Source organism: Myotis davidii, unplaced genomic scaffold, assembly GCF_000327345.1.
Source record: "Myotis davidii unplaced genomic scaffold, ASM32734v1 scaffold827, whole genome shotgun sequence".
In the NCBI taxonomy this organism is placed as follows: domain Eukaryota; kingdom Metazoa; phylum Chordata; class Mammalia; order Chiroptera; family Vespertilionidae; genus Myotis; species Myotis davidii.
In genome coordinates, this window is record NW_006297815.1 from 878,738 (window position 1) to 894,080 (window position 15,343).

General features: G+C 46.2%; 1 protein-coding gene across 1 annotated transcript in view; it reads right to left on the bottom strand.

The window, feature by feature from the left end:
* EYA2 (EYA transcriptional coactivator and phosphatase 2) overlaps nucleotides 1-15,343 on the bottom strand; it is a 145,613-nt gene that overhangs the window by 122,279 nt on the left and 7,991 nt on the right. The window contains exons 2-4 of the mRNA XM_006773526.2: nucleotides 13,739-13,784; nucleotides 7,930-8,072; nucleotides 2,895-3,011 (exon numbers count right to left, since the gene is read on the bottom strand). Of these exons, the coding sequence (XP_006773589.1) occupies nucleotides 2,895-3,011; nucleotides 7,930-8,072; nucleotides 13,739-13,784 (306 nt within the window). The remainder of the gene's footprint in view (nucleotides 1-2,894; nucleotides 3,012-7,929; nucleotides 8,073-13,738; nucleotides 13,785-15,343) is intronic.

Below are 15,343 nucleotides of genomic sequence, written 5' to 3' on the forward strand. Positions count from 1 at the left end.
ATTAGCATTACTGAAGGCACTTAATTGGGACAAAGTCCAGCTGCTGCTGTAGCCTTTCTGGCATCTTGGCCATAAGGAAGATTAAGAAAATAACCTGGATTATTCTCATGGTGGGGCGGGTGAGGAAGAGCAAGAGGTCTTTTTTCCATTTGCGAGGGGTGGGGAGGGATGGTAGGGGCCAAAGAGCCCCATGTGGCTCGCGAGCAGTTTGCTGACCACTGTCCTAGAAGAATCTCCAAGAGTTGGAGGGCAGGATAGTGTGGTGGTTATCCTCCTGGGCTCTGGAGTGCAACCGCCTGGCTTCAAATCCCACCACCACAGCCATGCGACCTTGGCCAAGTTACTTTACCATTTTGTAGCTCAGTATCTCCACCTGTAAAATGGGGATCATGACAGAACCTATGTCAGCGGCCTAATGGGAAGATGAAGGGAAAGGCGAATATTCAGAGCTTAGGAGTCCGGAAGGAGTCCTGGAAATAACACTAGGAGGATCAGCATGGGCTCCAAAATTCTAGAAACCTGAGTCTGAATCCCAGCTTGGAACATGTATTGGCTCTGTGATCTAGGCAAGTCACCTCTCCTCTCTGAGCCTCATTTCCATCATCTGTAGAGCAGAGCTGATGGTGCCCACCTCCCACAGTTGCTGTAAGGACCAGAGAGGAAATAACATTATTCTTCATATCCTGGTCCCGGGAAGTGCCTGCTCACCTTTCAAGCTCATTTCCCTTACTCACTCTACCAAGATTCACGAGTCTGCTTTGGCGTCCTTCAACAATGAGGGCCTTTCCTACCTCAGGGCCTCTGCTGTCCCCTCTTCCCGGGCTGTCCTGTCTCCAGCTGCTCACATGGTTGGTCTCCCTCACCACCTGAGTAACATCCATCACCACCTGAGGTGATGAGCAGTAACATCCATCACCATTCCCCAACTCATGGCCCATCACACTGCCCTGTTTTTGTCTTTTACAAGCTTTACCAATATTTGTAGCCACCTATTTATTTGTTAATTGATTATTGCCTGTCCCTCTCCATGAGAGAATTGTCTTTGTTGACTGCTGTACCCCAGGGTGCCAGGCATACAGCTGGTGCTCAGTTATAGAGAATAAATGATGGGTGGATGGGGAGCCATACCTACATAACTCACTTATTACACAGCGGGGTGGGGAGGGGCTACTAGAATGGGGGAGGGTGGACTGTGTTTGCTATTCAACCTCTGCAGCCTTAGATGCTCAAGGCAGTAAGTTCTGTTGCTACTGGCAGAACTGGAAAAAAAAATTGGCTTGAGATTGGCTCAAATGCAAGTTCAAGTTCAGTGTCTTCACAGACCTTTATTATTGGGATCGGTACCACAATTCACTCTGCACTTAGAGAAGGTCCCAGCAGCTTGTACCCTTCAAGGGAACTCAGAAAGGCCACTGTGGGATGACAGAGGTGACAACAGAGGAAGCGGAGATAGGGCAGTACCATGACGAAAAGCATGGGTTTTGGAGTTGGGATTCTACCAGACCACCAAGAGACCCGATTCAGTCTGTTTCCTGTTGCATTTGTAGATCAGTCATTCCCTCTATGCCTCAGTTTCCTCTCCTGGAAAATGGGAACAATACCAGCACCAATGCTTTGGAGTGTCATGAAGACTGTATCAGATGATCCAGCAACATCAGGTGGCATGTGGTGTCTGGCCAATCTCAGCTGATGGTGTCACCAGCAGTCTGCTGCGGACTTTTACACGGAAGTATTCCAGTGCTGGGCATCAGTGCTCAGCGCCCTGTTTCTCTTACATACCCCTATTATTACTTGCTGAATTTTCACCAGGATTTTACCTAAAAGGCTGCCCTTGACATCCATTTTAAAGAACGTTAAGTGACAATATGTGCAAAGAGTTTTTAAAGCGAAAAGTACAATCACTCATTAGCCCACCACCTTGTCATTACCTCTTCAGGTTCTCACATAACTTTTCAGACCCTTGTTGGTCATTTTCACCAGCTTTCACGAAAGAAAAAACACGGGGATGAAGATCTCCAAAAGATCTTCCAAAAGATGCCACCAGCCCTCTGTCCCATGCATCAGCTCTAACGTGCTCCCAATGGAGGACTGGAGAAGAGAAGGGGCCCACAGTGGGTAAAAGAGCCACGGTGGACACAGGAGAATCTAGTAGGCCAGTTTCTTGGCCTATCTGAGGAGGGAGTTATGCACTGGAGTTCTTCTTCCCCTCCGAAGGCCACCTTATGGGGATGCAGCCTTGAACCTCCAGCTGAAATAGTTACTTTACTTGCCTGGCCACTCTTCCCACCACCCAGCACTTCCCTGAGTGTGCAGTGAACTTCCTGTCTATCACACTTAAAATCAAAGCCAACAGCCCTCAAGGCCTGTGTGATTCAGCTCTGCCTTCTCTCCTCCTATGTCCCCGACTCTGCTCCAGCCTTGCTGGTCTTAGTTCTGTGTCTCAAATATGTCAAGACATTTCCCTCCATACAGCGTTTGCACTGACTTTTCCCTCTGCCTGGAATGCTCTTCCCCTAGGTCTGCACATAGCTGGCTCCACTCACCCGTTGGGTCTTTGTCCAACAAAGAGCCTTTCCTGATGATTCTACCTAAAGTTACATATCCAATGCCTCTTGACTGCCCCACAACTGCTCATCACTCCCTATCCAAACAACACACTTATTTGCTTCATTGCACTCAACTCTTCCCAAATTAGTCGGTTTATTTGTTGCTTTGTTTAGTATCAGTTTCTATAAGGGCAACCTCATATCTTCTGTCCACCACTGTAACTCCATTACTTGAGATAGACCCTGGCACATAGTAGGTACTCAAATCTGCTGAATAAATGAATGAATGACACCCAACTCAGGCAATGCCTTGGAGAGGGAAGGGAGGGGCCGCAGCGCCACACTGACCATGCATCTGGTAGGTATACGGGCTCTGTCCGGTGGGTGGGGTGCTGAAGCTGGAGCCATAGCTGAGGAATCCACTCTGGCCGGGGGAATGGTTCAAGCTGTCTTCTGTCTTGATGCCTTGGGAGGAGGAAGGAGAAGCACCAGGGACACATGAAAAGGATGCTCCCTTGTCACCCACAGAAGAGCTACTGAGTCAAGACAGCGTGCAAGTTTATCAGCTTCCAAACCAGGAGTTGCAAACTATTGGCTTGTGAACCAAAGTTAGTCTACAGACATATTTTGCTAAGTGTGCATATTTTTAAGGAAAATATGAAATTGTTTATGTTTAAAAATCAGGAGGATTTCACCCAAAAATCTGGACTTATGCTTTCTCTTGAGCAATGGGTTGGTGCTATGCTTGTATTCCCATGTGACAACTAGATACCTAGAGGCTTCCAGATTGTGTATCCCGGGTCACCACGGATCCTGTACTGTCTCTGAGACACGGAGGCTGGTTTTAAGGTGCTTTATTTTGCACGTGTGATCAGGTTCCTGCTTCCTGCCTGGCTCTGAAGGAAGTGAGTTTACAATCCCCTTCTCCATGGAGCAGCACCCTGTATGGTTTAAAGTTCATCAGGAGTCTGGGTGAAGGTGTTAAATGAACCATCCTTCCTCTATAATGATGATTCCACTTAACCCTAAGACACATTCTCTGTTTTTTGTTTGTTTGTTTGTTTGTTTTGTTTTGGCCGGGGGCGGTGGGAAGGGGGGTGATGCTTATCCAAAGGCCACAGTTACAAGTCTTCCTTCTGTTTTGGCCAAACTCTGAAATCTTCTCCAAACTACAGACTCCAATCCCATGAGCAACTGGCTGGAGAAGGGACTGTATCAAAGGAGGGGGGCTAATCCACTATCAAAAGCCCAGATATTGTATTTTCATTGAAAATGTAATACACTTTGATTATCTTTGTCTATCTTATAGGTGTAAAATAGTACTTTGATACGATTTAAATGTGTGTTTTTAAAAGAACATTTCTAGTTCTGGGGATGGTTTTGTAATTGTGGTTTCCCTCCTTCTCACCCATTCACTCCCATAAATGAAGAGAATGCTTAGAGGGGTAAAATGATTCCTTGGTGACCAGGACTAGCTTTCTCTTTAAGAAATAACATACTGATACTTGCCAGCAGGTTGTCAGGAGATTAAAGGAAGGGGAAAGAATAAACATATCAGGCTCTGAATGAGGTACTTAGCAACACACATCCCTTTCATTCTCACAACACTCCCACAGAACAGGCAGTATTGCTTTTCCATTCTAAAGATGTGGAAACTGAGGTTCAGAAAGCCAGGCTACCAACGGAGTCTCACAATTGGCCAATAATTCTTAAGTCAAGGTTTTCCCTTCCTTCTCTTGCTGCATCTCAATAATGGGTGTGAAAGGATTTTATGCAATAGATGGTATAGGACTTCAGGAGCAACAAGCAGTATTATAGGCACTTTCTTTTGCTCAGTCTGCTAAGAAGGTTAATGGTGTCTAGGGTACCTGGAGTCAAATCTGAACTCCTTGGGTGGCTCCAAGGTCCTGCATGGGCTCTGCTCACCACTCGGACTGACCTTTGCTTGCCCCATGCTCCCTCGCTCACTCTTCTCAAACTGTGTGCTCATTTGTTTTCGTGGCCAAATGGAAATCCAAAGTATGAATATTACTGTTCATTCAGCCAGTCCCCTGATGATGGACTCTAGGTGGATTCTAATTTCTTCACTATCACCGCCCGTGACAGATGGACATGCCTCCTCACACAGTGTTAGAATGCTTGTATACCTTGGATATGAGAAGTGGAATTGCTGAGTCCAAGAGCATGTACATTTTTCATTTTAAATAGATACAGAAAAAACTGCAAGAATATGCTCATTCATTCATTCAGTCCACAAACATGCAAACATTCATTCCACAAACACACACCAGGGCTGCAAACTATGGCCCACGGGCCAAATGTGACTTTCTGCCTGTTTTCGTAAACCAAGTTCTATTAAAGCACAGACATATCCATTCACTTGCGTATTATCTGGCCCTTGCAAGCTACCATGGTAGAGTTCAGTAGTTTTAATACTGTAGGGCCTGCAAAGCCAAAATTCACTGTCAGGCTTTTTTACAGAAAAAGTTTGCTGGCCCCCATGGCACACAAAGAAACGATAAACAGAGGAATGATAAACATCCATTCCAGGGCTGTATCTCTTAGAAGAAAGGGACAGAACCTCCCTTTACATTTTATCTTTTAAGTTGGATGGTCAGTTTATATGGGTATCTGTAGTGTTATTCTTTATGCTTTTACATATGTCCTTAAATGTTGCATAATCAACCGAGAAAAATACTCAATACTCCTAATCTCCTTGCCTCTAGTTTATTCAATTGTGTTATTTCCCTGCAACTACTTAAATAAAGGTAATAATGCTAGCTGCCAAGGAGCATAAAAAAAAGTTTCCTAACACGATTCAACAAAGTTTCTCCAGACAGTGGGCTAACACTGCTTGCTCAGGCACAGGCATATATGAAGGGCAGTGGCTTTTCATCCCACCGTCCTTATTCAGTGACAAGGACATTCCAGGTTTACACAGCAGCCTGGCTCCTCCTGCACTGATTGAGCATTTTCCGTGGGCCAGGCCCTGTGAGCTAAGCCCTTCAAGTAGGTCAGGGGTTGGCAAACTAGGGTCCATGGGCCAAATCTGGCCCACTGCCTGCTTGTGTCAATAAAATTTTATTGGAACACACACTCATTACATACTGTCCGTCTGCTTTCACGCTCCAGTGGCAGAGTTGAGTAGTTCTGACCAAGACTGTGTAGGCCACAAAGCCGAAACAATTCACTATCCGGCCCTTAACAGAAAAAAGTAGCCGGGCCCCTATGCAGATGATCTCATTGCATCTTCACCGCAGCCGCAAGGAGGCCAGACTTGGTTTGGCTCCACTGTATGAACGAGGAAACTCACCCAGGGTCTCAGGACCAGCAAGGGCAGCGGTGGGGTGTGAGCCCAGGACGTGTGTGCTCTTACCACCTATGCTGTGCTGTCAGAGAGTCTGAAAGTAACCGAAACCATACAATGACTTTGAACCAAATTAATTTTCCCCTGATGCCATGTTTTGTCTGGTAACAGGAGTGGGGTTCTCTTTTATGCTGAAAAATAATATGGCTTCATTTTTCTTGGCTGTCGGCCAGGCGGGTAACTTATGTATGACTGTATCACAGGTCTTCTAGCACAGCAGGGACAGAAAGTTCAAAGTGGTGCCCACACCTGTTGGCCAAGGTCTGTCACAGGTAATCCCTCAGGATTTATGGAATGCACACTCTGGCAATGAAGCTTGGTCTTGGGCTTGGATTTCTGAGCCAGGCTGTCTGGGTTTAATTCCACCTCTGCTACCGGCCTGGGTCACCTTGGGAGAGTTATTTGCCCTCTCTGAGCTCCCACTTATTTATCCCTCAAAAGAGGATAATGGTGGGACCTTCCTCGTAGGGTTAAGGAATTAGTGGACACGTAGCACTGAGAACTGTGGGTGGCAGTAGCTCAACCATGCTGACCATTACCAATGCCTGACCCGAAGCCCACAGGACTTGTCACTGCCACCTCTAGGACTGCTCTTAAATCTGCCAATTTCTGTGTGTACTGCCCTGTCCTAGGCTCTCACCACCGCCCCCCTCCTCCTGTATCAGTCTCCCCTTGGCTTGCCTGCTTCTCCTCTGCTTCCCTGCAATCCAACGTCCCCACAGCAGCTAAGTGACCTGGACAGCACCCAGAATGTACCCTACAGCCCTCAGCTTATCCATCTGCCAATGAGAGTTCCTGTTTTACTTGTAATAAAATCCCAAATCCTTCCCAGGCCTCTCAGGCTCTGCCCACCTTGTTCCCCACTGTGCTCCAGCTGCCTGGGCTTCTTGGACTTGCCAAATGCCTTCTCACCCCAGGCCTTCCCACTGCAGTCCCCTGTGCCTGGGCACTCTCCCTCCTGAGCTTGCTCATGCTCATCTCTCAGTGCTCAGATCCTCATCTAAAAGGCCTGCATGGCCCTGGAGCCTAAATTATTCTTCCTTTATACCATGCATGCATATCATGACATCACTGCTCTCTTGGCTCCCCAGTTTGCTAACTGCAGATCTTGGAACTTCTTAGCCTCCATAATCGGGTGAGCCAATTTCTATTGTCTGTCTATCTATCTATCTATCTATCTATCTATCTATCTATCTATCTATCATCTATCTATCTATCTCAACTATCTATTTCCATCCCATTGGTTCTGTTACTCTGGAGCATCCTGGTCAATGCAGACAGGTGAGCAGTGGATGGTGGGCCTGGTTCACTGAGTCTCTAGTTCTTAGCAGTAAGATTCTGATAGTCAAGGTCTGTAGCTCTGTTGATTTTGCCTTCCCAGAATCCAGTTCTCCTTCTGATACCATTACTGTGCTTTCCTTTAAGAGAACCATCCCTTTCACTTGTCCAATCCATAGGCGTCAGCCTCCTTATCTCTCTCACCCCAACCTTCTTGCCTTGTCACATGACCCAATTTGGGCCAGTGAGGCTCAATATGGGATTCTGGTGGAACTACTGGGAACGATGAGTTCTCCTTCCACTGGGAGTGCTGAGCTGAAAGGATGCAAACTCAGAGTTGACAGGCACCATCTTTGCTGCCACAGGAGAAGAACCTATGTGGGAGTAAAACCCACTCAGGGGGAAACATCTGAATATGGAGTGAGATATATTCTTCCTGACATCATTTGACCACCTGGACCCAGCCATTCCTAATGTCAGACCCCAGTGTGTTAATCATTAAATTTACATCTTCCCCTAAGCCAGCTTGGGTTAAGTTTCTTACTCTAGCAATCAAAAGAGGCCTTGATAGAGTCTTTAGAACTTGAACCATATTTAATGTGTCTGTCCTTTTCTATCTCTAATACAAAATCAGGCTGGAATCACTTCTGATTCTGCATTTAACTGAGGCGATAGGACAGAAGGAAGACCATGATGTTGGGGCCCCACAGGGAAGCAAGGGCTTTGGCTGGTACTCACTGTAAGAAGGGATCCCATAGGCTTGTGCCGGAGGTGGGTAAGCTGTGTAGGGGGTGGCCTGTTGGATCCCCGTGCTGTACTGTGTCTGGCCGTAGGCTGCCATGGCCGTGGGAGGCTGGCTGGACAGGACACGTGGGCAAGGTCTGCATGGAAGGAGAGAAGATGAGATCTCCAACCCCAGCCCAGCATCCCCTCCCCCTTGTTTTGGTATCAATACCACCATTTTCCTTTGGGTATTTCCTCTTTCCAGGGCAGAGACAATGGGCAAAAACTAGAGCATTTCCTTTAAGATTGGGAACAAGACAGGGCGTCTGCTTTCACCACTCTTACTCAACATTACTGGAAGTCCGAGCCGCAGCAATCAGGCAAGAAGAAGAAATAAAAGGCATCCAAGTTGAAAAGGAAGAAGTAAAACTGTCTTTATTTGCAAACGACATGATACTGTATATAGAGAACCCTAAAGATTCTACCAAAAACTACTAGAATGGATAAATGAATTCAGTAAAGTAGCAGGATACAAAATAAATAGCCAGAAATCAGATTTTTTTTATACACCAATAATGTACTATCAGAAAGGCAAACTAAGAAAACAATCCCATTTACACTTTGCATAAAAAAAATACCTAGGAATACATTTAACCAAGGATGTAAAAGACCTGTACTCAGAATATTATAAGACAATGAAGAAAGAAATTGAAGAAGATACAAATAAGTGGAAGTATATGCCGTGTTCATGGACAAGAAGAATTAACATCATTAAAATGTCCATACTACCCAAAACAACCAAGAGATTCAATGCAATTTCTAACAATGCATATTTCAAAGAACTAGAACGAATATTCCAAAAATTTATATTAAAGACCCCTAATAGCCTCAGCAATCTTGAGAAAGAAAAATAAAGTTGGTGGAATCATATTACCTGATATCAAACTATACTAGAAGGCCAATCAAAACAGCATAGTACTGGCATAAAAACAGACATATAGATCAATGGAATAAAATAGAGAGCCCAGAAATAAATCCACACTTTTAATGGTCAATAAATATTTGACAAAAGAGGCAACATACAATAGGGTAAAGATAGTTTATTCAATCCAGTAAACTATATTGGCGTCCTAGCTGGTTTGGCTCAGTGGATAGAGAGTTGGCCTGGGGACTGAAGGGTCCTGGGTTTGATTCCAGTCAGGGGCTCATGCCTGGGTTGCGGGCTTGATCCTCAGTAGAGGGCATGCACAAGGCAGCTATTGATGATTCTCTCTCATCATTGATGTTTCTATATCTCTTTCCCCCTCACTTACTTTCTGAAATCGATAAAAATATTTAAAAAATCATATTGGAAAAATTGGACAGATACATGCATAAAATGAAACTAGACCACCTTCTTACATCACACACAAGAATAAATTCCAAATGGATTAGAGACTTAAATGTTAGACTTGAAACCATAAAAATCCCAGAAGAAAACAGACAGTAAAATTTTGAACATTTCTCATAGCAATATTTTTTCTGCTACCTCTCCTTGGGTAAGGGAGACAAAAGAAAAAAAACAAAACAAATGGAACTACATCAAACTAACAAGTTTTTGCACAGCAAAGGAAACCATCAACAAAATGAAAAGACAACCCACTGAATGGAAGATCATATTTGCCAATGATACATCTGATGAGGGGTTAATATCCAAAATTTATAAAGAACTTATAAAATTCAACACTAAAAATACAAACAATCTAATTAAAAAATGGGCAAAGGACCTGAATAAACACGCCTCCAAAGAGGACAACAGATGGCCATGAGACATATGAAAAAACATATGTCACTAATCATCAGAGAAATGAAAATTAAAACCACAATGAGATATCATCTCACACCTGTCAGAATGGCTACCATCAATAAATTAACAAACAACGAGTGCTGGTAAGGATGTGGAGAAAAGGGAACCCTGGTACACGGCTACTGGGAATGAAGATTAGTACAGTCACTATGGAAAGCGTTATGGAGTTAACTCAAAAATTAAAAAGGCAACTGCCTTATGACCCAGCGATTCCAAAGAAACTTGAAACACTAATTCAAAAAAGAATATACGCAATATTATTTACAATAGCCAAGATTGGGAAGCGGCCCAAATGTCCATCAGTAAATGAGTGGGTAAGAAAGCTGTGGTACATTTACACAATGGACCACTGCTCAGCCATAAAAAAGAAGGAAAGCTCGCCTTTTTTGTGATAGCATGGATAGACCTGGAGAGCATTGTGTTGTGTGAAATAAGACAGTCAGAGAAAGACAAGTACCATATGATTCCAGTTATATGTGGAAACTAATGAACAAAATAAACAAACTAAATAGTAACAGACTCATAGATACAGAGAACAGCTGTCAGAGGAGTGGGGGTGGGGGGTTGTGGGGTGAAGAAACCCCACCAAACCTCATAGACACAGACAAGAGTGTGGTGATTACCAGAGGGAAAGGGGGTAGGGAGGTAGAAGAGGGTAAAGGGGATAAACGGTGACAGGAGGAGACTTGACTTGGGGTCATAGACACAATACAATATACAGATGATGTATTAGAGAATTGTATACCTGAAACCTATGTAATTTTATTAACCAGTGTCACCCCCATAAATACAAAAAAAAAAAAAGAATACAGAAACCTCAAGAAAGTCCCTTTGGGCTTACATCAGCTGGAGTCGATTTCTGTTACTTGCAACCATAGAACACAAATGGATTCTGCACTCCATGGTGAATGACAGGTTCCACAAAGGGCTAGGATTTAAAGGGCTCCTTCCTAAGACATCTATACTAATAACCTAGGTCAGTGATGGCGAACCTATGACACAGGTGTCAGAGACGACACGTGAACTCATTTTTTTGGTTGATTTTTCTATGTTAAATGGCATTTAAATATGTAAAATAAATATCAAAAATATAAGTCTTTGTTTTACTATGGTTGCAAATATCAAAAAATTTCTATATGTGACACGGCACCAGAGTTAAGTTAGGGTTTTTCAAAATGTTGACACGCCGAGCTCAAAAGGTTCGCCAATACCGGCATAGGTGGTCGTTGAGCCCTCACATATCACACCCTAATGTTGTTACAAGATGGCTGTCACAAGAGGTGGTCGTTGAGCCCTCACATATCACGCCCTAATGTTGTTACAAGATGGCTGTCACAAGATGGCCACATGCACGGAGGAGGTGGGACCCAGTGGAGGAGGCCGGGTCACAACAGGGAAGGGCAGGAGGGCAGTTGGGGGCGATCAGGCTGGCAGGGGAGGGCAGTTGGGGGTGATCAGGCCAGCAGGGGAGCAGTTAGGGGCAATCAGGCAGGCAGGTAGACGAGTGGTTAGGAGCCAGCAGTCCCAGATTGTGAGAGGGATCCCAGATTAGAGAGGGCGCAGGCCAGGCTGAGGGACACCCCGCACCCCCCCGCCCCAGTGCATGAATTTTGTGCACCGGGACGCTAGTCTGTAATAAAATGATTACTACCAATTACTGAGGCCCAATACGTGCATGAAATCTCATCATATGCTCACATCAACTCTCTGGGTGTGGGTGGGGGTCTTATACCTCTTACTTTAGAGAAGAGAAAACTGAAGCTCAGAGACCTGAAGTCACAGCTAGAAAGTGGGAAATCTAGAACTTAAACTCCGGACTCTGACTCCAGAGCCCATAGTTACACTTGGAGCCATGAAACTTCGTTGCCTCTCAATACTTTGTTGAAGCAGCAATAAATAAAGCCAAGGTGGGCTGTTCTAACAGGAAGGGGGCAAGACGGTGGCCCAGGGGCCATGTGCAGTCCATGCATCCATGGATATAATTTCTTTGGCCAGTACAGTTATTTACTTGAATTCATTGCCAACATTTTAAAACCAGGAGGTTTTATTCTCTCCCCTTCCTCCTCATTACCTCCTTCTCTTGCAAAGCAGAAGCTCTGGCAAGCTGAGCCTGCACTCTGGTCAGCGCCATCAGCTGGATTTGAGGAACTGCCACCTCTTCAGACTACCACACTCTGTCAGCAACAGTCTCCACCGGGACCACTTCATGCTGAAAACAGCTAACAGCCATTCTCGTGCCTTTCATATGCCAGGTACTACTGTCCGAATTACTATGTGGCTTGGCTCATTTAAACCTCACAACCGTGACAACCCTTAGAGGCAGTGATGAATCATCTCCCCATTTTCCAGATAAGAAAACAGGCCAAGAGAGACTAAGCAATGTACTAAAGGAACCCACAGCTGACACAGAATTTGGACCCTGCTGGCAGAGGCCAGGGCCTTAATTACTGCGCTATGCCCCCTCACCCTTCAGGTCACACACTTGGACACCACAGCCATGTGTACTTGACATCCCGTATCTAACTATTCTAACCAGCATGTTTGCCAGTAAATTTTAATGAGATCCCCCATCTGTACCTAATTCTGTTTTGGTTACATCACTTCAGTGACAACCTGTCTGGTTCCAGAGTCCCTCCTACATAGGAAGCCTCATGGCAGGCGTGAGACGGATGCAATACTTCATGGAACGATAAAAAGATGTTCTCACATCTTTCCTTCGTTTTGATTACTCCTGCGATAGAGGGTTGGGGAACTGGTTCCAAAATGTATAAGAAACTCATTTGAACTGGGGACGCCAGAACCAATAGGAGAAGGCGTTTGACCAGCCAATGTGTCCTCTCTGGGAGGTGCCTGGAAATGCATCCAGTTGGTCGGGACCTAGCAGTGAACCTTATCTGAAATGTACCCAATGGACAACTGTCCTTAGAAGGAGAAAGTGGAAATCTGAGATGATCCACTCCTGCTTCCCATCAAAACCAATTTACCCCACTTGGATTAAACTGGGGATGAAACGAAAACCCGGAGAAGAGATGAGGGAGTGCTCTAATCCTGAGGCCATAAAGTAAGCTTGGAAGATTTAACAGACCTCGGTTGCTACTAACAACCCCCAAAATATCTGGAGGGAGAGGAAGCTGAGAAAGGTGCTCCTTAGAAATAGCTTCTCCAGGGTTGTCAAGGGAGGAGCACTCCAGACAAGGAGCTGCTGGCCATCCCACAGGCCAAACGCAGGGGGCTCCCCAGGCAGGTCACCGAGGGCCCTGGTACGCTGCGTCCCTCCCTGAGCTCCCTCTGCCCAACGCATGTCTCCAGTGGAGCGTTTCTGCTGCCCGCATGCAGAGCTGAGATTTCTGATTTACTGGCCCGTCTCCCCACTGGATTGGAAGCCTTCCGAGGCAGGGACCTCCGAGACTCCAGGGCTGTGTATGGGGTTTGGTACGGAAGTGTGTTGGGTGAACGTTGGAGCAGAAAGGATGAAAGGAAGGAGGGGGAGGGAGACGAAGAGAGGAAAGGAAAGAAAAAGATGGGGAGGGGAGAGGGAAGGAGAGAGAGAGAAAGAAGTGAGAGAGAAAAGAAGTGGAAAGGAAAAAAGAGAGACAAGGAAGAAGGGAGGAAGAAATTGAGAGAGAGTCTATGCATAGGAAAGGAGAGAAGAAAGGAAAAACTGAAAACTGAACAAAGAAAGATGAAAAAAAAAAACCCCACAACAGCCAACACTGAAATCACTGTTCCAGGCTGCCTTCTAAGTGCTTTTTACGTTTTAGCTCATTTCATGGAACAGGCATCATGAGTGTCCCCCTTTTCCGGATGGTGAGACTGAGGCCGGAGGAGGTGTGTCCTTTGCTCAAGGTGGCTCAGCTAGTAAGGGCTGGCCTTGCAATTCCTCTCCAGAGAGTCTGGCTCTAGATATCTGTCCTCCAAGAAAGAAAAAGGCAGAGGGTGTGAGGAGACAAGGCAAAGAGCCAAGGCAAGGGTACTCACCGTGCCAAGAGCTGGGACACACGTGGAAGGGCCGATGTGGTGATGCCTGGAGGGGAAGAGACAAGGGGGAAGGGCTTTAGCGATTGGAGTGGTGTCCCACAGCAGCTGTGACTTCAGATGCCACTTTCAGTGGGGAGAAACTCAGAGATTGCTGCCTGGGACTTTCTCAACCACAGCAGCTTACGTGAGGCACATCTTAGCACTCTCCTTGAAAGCCCCTTCTGGGAGAGCTCTGTCTCCAGTACTAATTGAAGGACTGCAGAGAAAGGCAGCATCTCCAAACATCAGCGTGGCATCCATCCTCCCACCCATTGCACAGGGAGAAACGGAGGCCACAGGGACAGAAAGAAGGTGCTTGACCAGGTCATCTGACTAGATCGCGGCACAACTGGCACCTGAACTGGGTTTCCTGACTCTCAAAACCCATTTCCCTTCTTCCAATGACATCACCTTGATGTTCTTTCCCTCCTTCCCCAGTTTCAGCCCATAGGGTTCAGGTAGGGCTGGCCCCAGCACTGAGGGGAAGGCACCTCTTGGGTCACCTCCTAGGCTCCAGCGAGGGTGTGCAGCAGGGAGATGGCAGTGGCCTGGGCTCCTGACTCAACCGTATCTCTGGGCACACAGCATCCAACCGTCAGTGGGAGACAATAAGAGGTGATGAAAAGGTGATAGAACTAAGCAAGGAGAGTTGTTTGCAAGAGGATAATTTTACAAATGGACAGTTCAACTCTATGTCCTCTTTCATAGCACAACTCAGTGTCCTCACTGTGGAGCCCTGGAAAATCCTAGATATCATGTCCATTGATGGTGCCAACTTGGCAATCCACACTCTTTGGTGTGCAGGGCAGTGGCTCTGAGCCTGAGCCTGATCCCCTCTCAGTCCCTGAGCTGGAGGCTAGAAGATCAACCTGCAATTCCAACTCTACCTCGAGTAGCAGAGACTTCTGGCAGGCTGCCTAGAGTCTCTGGACTTCAGTTCCTCCTGTGAAATGGGGGGAAATCTTTATCTCACAAGGATGCGTGAGAATTAAATGAGAAGATGACGGTGATATCCACCATTGACCCAGCGCTTGTGATGTGCCAAGCTCTCCTCTAAATACATTATCCGGGTTAGTTATTTTAATCCTCATAATCACGCCGTGAGCAGTCACTACCAGTCACTACCTCCTGGTAGTGCCAGTCACTATCTCCTGTTGCAGATGAAGACCTGGAGGCACAGAGAGTTACTCCCCCAAGGCCACACAGCCCATGAGCAGGGCTCTAGTCACTACCTCCTGTTGCAGATGAAGACCTGAAGGCACAGAGAGTTACTCCCCCAAGGCCACACAGGTCATACGGTGCCGATCTGTGATCTGAACCTGGTGGTCTGGCTCTGGAGTCGGTCTTTGCAACAGGACACTGCAGCCCACAGTGATGGTCATCATGCTAAGAGCAGCTCTCATCCATTGAGAAGCTCATTACATGCCAGGCCCTGAGTTCACTGCCTGTATGCATGATCTCATCTAGTCCTCACACGGTACAAGGCAGACAATGGCATTCTCCCCAGTGTACAGATGGAGGAGCTGGGGAAGGCTATGTGCCTTGCTCAAGCCAAACAACCCATGG